This window comes from Sinocyclocheilus rhinocerous, unplaced genomic scaffold (assembly GCF_001515625.1).
Source record: "Sinocyclocheilus rhinocerous isolate Xijiao unplaced genomic scaffold, SAMN03320098_v1.1 scaffold683, whole genome shotgun sequence".
NCBI lineage: Eukaryota > Metazoa > Chordata > Actinopteri > Cypriniformes > Cyprinidae > Sinocyclocheilus > Sinocyclocheilus rhinocerous.
Genome location: NW_015642819.1, coordinates 939,783 through 944,186, shown reverse-complemented (window position 1 = coordinate 944,186; position 4,404 = coordinate 939,783). Strand labels below are relative to the sequence as shown.

At 41.7% G+C, this 4,404-nt stretch overlaps 1 protein-coding gene across 3 annotated transcripts in view; it reads right to left on the bottom strand.

The window, feature by feature from the left end:
* LOC107756605 (signal-induced proliferation-associated 1-like protein 1) overlaps positions 1-4,404 on the bottom strand; it is a 103,176-nt gene that overhangs the window by 40,325 nt on the left and 58,447 nt on the right. For 2 of the 3 annotated variants that reach the window (XM_016573788.1, XM_016573789.1), the window contains exons 1-4: positions 2,892-4,397; positions 2,366-2,496; positions 1,389-1,577; positions 480-654 (exon numbers count right to left, since the gene is read on the bottom strand). In XM_016573788.1, the coding sequence (XP_016429274.1) occupies positions 480-654; positions 1,389-1,577; positions 2,366-2,496; positions 2,892-4,374 (1,978 nt within the window). In that variant the 5' untranslated portion in view covers positions 4,375-4,397. Of the gene's footprint in view, positions 1-479; positions 655-1,388; positions 1,578-2,365; positions 2,497-2,891; positions 4,398-4,404 lie in introns of those variants that run through there. The other variant, XM_016573790.1, reaches the window with a different exon arrangement.

Genomic DNA, 4,404 nt, shown 5'->3' with positions numbered 1-4,404 from the left:
TCATTTTCTTTATTATTTATTTTCATTTTTAATTCAGTGATTTTAACTTTTAATTTAGTTATTTTAATGCTTTAAAGAGCAATTTTAGATTGTTATGTTCTGCTATCTGTTCTGCAAACTATAAAAGGTACAGCTGTAATAAAACCAGAGCGAAAGGCTGCATGGCTAGAAACTGTAAAAACAAAACAAAAAAACAAAGTCAAATAATATTATGTGAGACAGTTGTAATATCATTATGTTCCTATTGGTCAGAGCTGCTTCATATGTATCTTTAATGTATCGTATCATTGGCTATGCATCGAGATGTGTATCGTATCGCTTGAGTCATGAGATGCACATCCCTACTAGACTGACATGACAGGAGGCCAGAGATTCAATAGTTTTTTTGTCCCTTTAGCTACATGCTGTTTTAATCACACAATAAGCCCCTTTCGGGCTTCAGTGGCAATTAAATAAACTTTCAAGACGATAAGACTCACTTTTAGTGTCCAGTTGGGCACGGTACTTAGAAAAACCCTTAAGGCGCACCCTTTCCCCCAGCAACTGCAGGAACTCTTCTAGGGCGGGACCTGCTGCCTCATTATTGTACATCTCCTCCTCGCTGCTTTGGCTGGCCTGACAGTACATGATTCCCACCTTCAGCTGGAAACTGAGCTGCAGAACAGATCATAAATAAAGACCATTAGCCCATGAAAAACAGGAATAATTGGTGTCAATATATTTTCTTATTTGGGCTGCCAATTAAATGTACTAATTTAAGATACAAATAATTATTTTAAAAAACAATGTGTTAAAAAAACACATTTATAACAAAGCAACAAAGCATTAGCATATGTGAAATAACTTCACATTGTTTTAAAAATAAAACTGTCTATTGAAAATTAGTAAAAAAAAAAAAAAAATCATCATAATACATTTATTCATTACAACAAAAATTTATTTTTCATTGCATTTACAAACTTATTTTATTTTTATTTCATTCAAATTTTATTTCAATTAATTTATTATTTCTAAAGAAATCTTTTAATTTTGCTTTAATGGCAACAAAGGATGAAAATAAGTCAAATAAATAAACATATTATAAATAAAATGTGCACATTAAATATGCATAATATATTAATGAATACAACATAAATATGGCAAGAACATTGTTAAATCAATATAGTGAAAATCAATGAGAGTTCAGTAATGATAGAGCAGGTTGTATATATAAAATGTGCATATGAATATAAGTTCCCACTCAAATATGCCTTTAAAATTATATTTCAATTCTACTTGAAATATTAAAAAGACTATAATAAAAAATTAAATGACTGACAGCCCAGTTTATCATACATGCATAATACCATATAATTTGTCAGTTGTAAGGGAACGTAAGATCATAATACCCCCTGCTCATCCAGTTTCATCAGCTGCTCTGTGACCTTCGGTGTGTTGAGAGCAAGACGGAGGCAGTGGGCATTGAGCTCAGGCACGAGGAACTCCAACACCTCCTTTAGAGGCAGGCCTCGAGCCAAGCCATGCTTGGAGGTGGAGGGCACAGCATCCTCCAAAATGGAGCCCCGTAAGTTTGTTAACTATAGACAGAAGGTTAGAGATATGAGATAGAGAGATGTCTTTGCATTATTGTTTTAAATATGTGTAGGCAACTAGGCATATATATATATATATATACTGTATATATATATATATATATACACACAATTATCTGTATACATTTGTAAATTACAGGTGTGACTCGAAGAGTGGGTGATAAATACTGTTATAAGATTTTCTGAGAAAATTAGTACTTGGTACTCCAGAACCCAACATACTATAGTCTTTTAGTACCTGCTCATTATGATTCAGAGATCTCAAACACTTGAAAAGGTGTCATAATGAGTGGGACAAAAGTTTTATACTAAGCTAAACCACGTCTGCCCACCTGCCTGTCTCAAAATAGCAGTGGAAAGATTGCCAAGTTGGGCTGAGCGTCACCTTAGTCACAAAGCTATTAAGGCCCATCAGAATGCATGTGAATCAGAAGCAGTTTCTATAAATGATGCCAAAGGCTGAGGTCACATTTAAGAGCCTTTTTTGTTATAATTAGAGAGATCCATCCATTTAAAGCTGCTGTCAAAAGCGGTGTGATTGAGAAGTATGGTTATGAGCCAGTCAGAGCACAGTGTGATCTGTGCCGAGCACTAGCAAAGAGAACTGGCATCTAAGCACGTTATATAAGATAGCAGTGGGCGTCAGACCTGGATCTCATTCACCGCTAACTGCTTATTTATTAACTCTTTCTGTGCAGGCACGAGGATGCATATTGCATTTAGATGCTACAACTATATGTCAATGGTATTTGGCATTGTGAATGAGTGCTCACCCCACTGGTTCTGAAGATGATTCTGTAGTTGTATTGCTGGCCGTGCTCTTTGTGATCCTCCAGTTTTTCCCGACGAATGCTGACAGCTACGGGTCCCAGTGTCTCATCGACACCCAAGTAGTTCCAGTGCTCTGAGGATTTTAATAATTGTTCAATTAATGATTCAATAATTAAAAGAACAGCAGCAATGTAAACAAGTGCCATAACAAATTACATAACACAGAATTTGCATTAGGGTCAGTTACAAAATTTAAAGCAACAGTTGATTTAACTGAAGTAGCAATAGATTTAACTACATATTTAAACATGAAATAAATATTAAATACATCTGCGTTTTAAATATGCTTACATTTGTCAATTCAAAAAGTGATTTATTTACATCTTATTTTTGAATGAATCAACTGATAATTGATTCCTTTCGTGTGGAGTGGCACTCCTAATCCACCATACACAACCCTAATTTGCATGAATATCTCCACTGAGAAATCTTACCAGTAAATCATTACTGCAAAATGTTAACACTCACCTCTCAAATAAAAGTACTTCCTGTAATAATAAGCACCCAAGTCCACATGTTCAACTATGTTGCTCTTTCCACGATCATGGTGGAGACTCTTGCCATCCTTGGGGGCTTCAAGAACAGCCACCCCTGCATTGCTAAAATGTGTGTTGGGAGCTCTTTCAGGGGACCCTTCTTCATCTCTTGAAGAGCTAGAGGCACCACTGCCGATACTGCCCTGTTTCGAAGGGCTGATGTTCCTCTCTCCTTCACCACCAATTTCGTTACGGAAACATGGGCAGCTGAGAACCAAACCATTGCTTTTGTCATCACCTGAGTCAAGAGAAGGCCCATCCTTGATGTTGAGCTCTTCCTGGCTGCCACAAGGGGAGCCGTAAGCTCCGCTTTGGGTGGACGAGAGAGAGGACGTGGTGGAAGCAGAGGCCGCGGCTGCAGCAGAGGCACCGGTGGTGGTGTTCTTCCGCTTCACGGCACTTTGCCGACTCTGCACGGCCTCGTTCAGGTCAAACAGAATACTCTGGATATCAAAGTGCGAGAAACCTTTCTGGCAAACCCATGGTTTAGGAGGAGGACCCACGTCATCAGACTTTCCATCTTCTGCGTCGGAACCCGCACGTGACGAATCACCTTCAGCTTTGACGCTACGTAGCTTGCGGAATATGGACTCTCCACCCGTCTCTGACTTCGAACGCCTCTTCATGTGCTTTTCTCTTTCTTTCAGGCGACTGGCGGGACTGCCACGAGGAGGACCGAGAGGTCCATCGGGCAAGTCGAGGGCAGTTTGTTTATGAGCTACTGTCAGCAACTCGCTTAACTTTTCAGGGGCAGGGCTGCGCTGGTCCGGAGCATCGGTCTGGTAGCCTTTGAGCATGTCGAAGAAGCTTTCGCCGGACACACCATGCTTGTCGATGGATGAGGTACTGCCATACTCTCGATGCATGGGCGTCCATCCTGAGAAAGACCAGCCCTCGCTACCATCGCCGTCTAGTTCACTTATGGTTATGTCGCTGTTGCTGCGCTGCCTTATACGCCGCATACCCTTCCGGGGCGACCCGAGGTACCCATCGGGTGAGAGGAAGCGATTGTCTTTGCCTTTGCTCTGCATCTTGTTCTTCAGAGTGTTGTGAATGTTCCGCAACATGGATGAGTCCTGAGGGCTGATCAGGTGACCGAGCTTGCTTGACAAGTTGCTCTGGGCACTTCCTGTGGTGGTGGAAGGGGAATCCGTCTCCACTGTGATGTGCCACACCCCACCTCCATTTCCACCCCCTCCTCCACTGCCGCCATCTTTTCTGGGGGGCCAGTCAGCGACCCGTGCTCGGACGCCCATTTTGGGAACCCCGGGCGTGCCAGTCAAGTGCGTGCTTTCACTGCGAGGGGGTGGCGCGCCTCCATTGGGCAAGCGCAGACGGCGAGTATAAAACTCATCTGTGGCGGGAACAGAGCCGCCCACAGAGCGTTCGGTCTGTGAACGCTTTAGACTGGTCATGGTACGGCTAAGTGGCAGAGCTCAGCACTG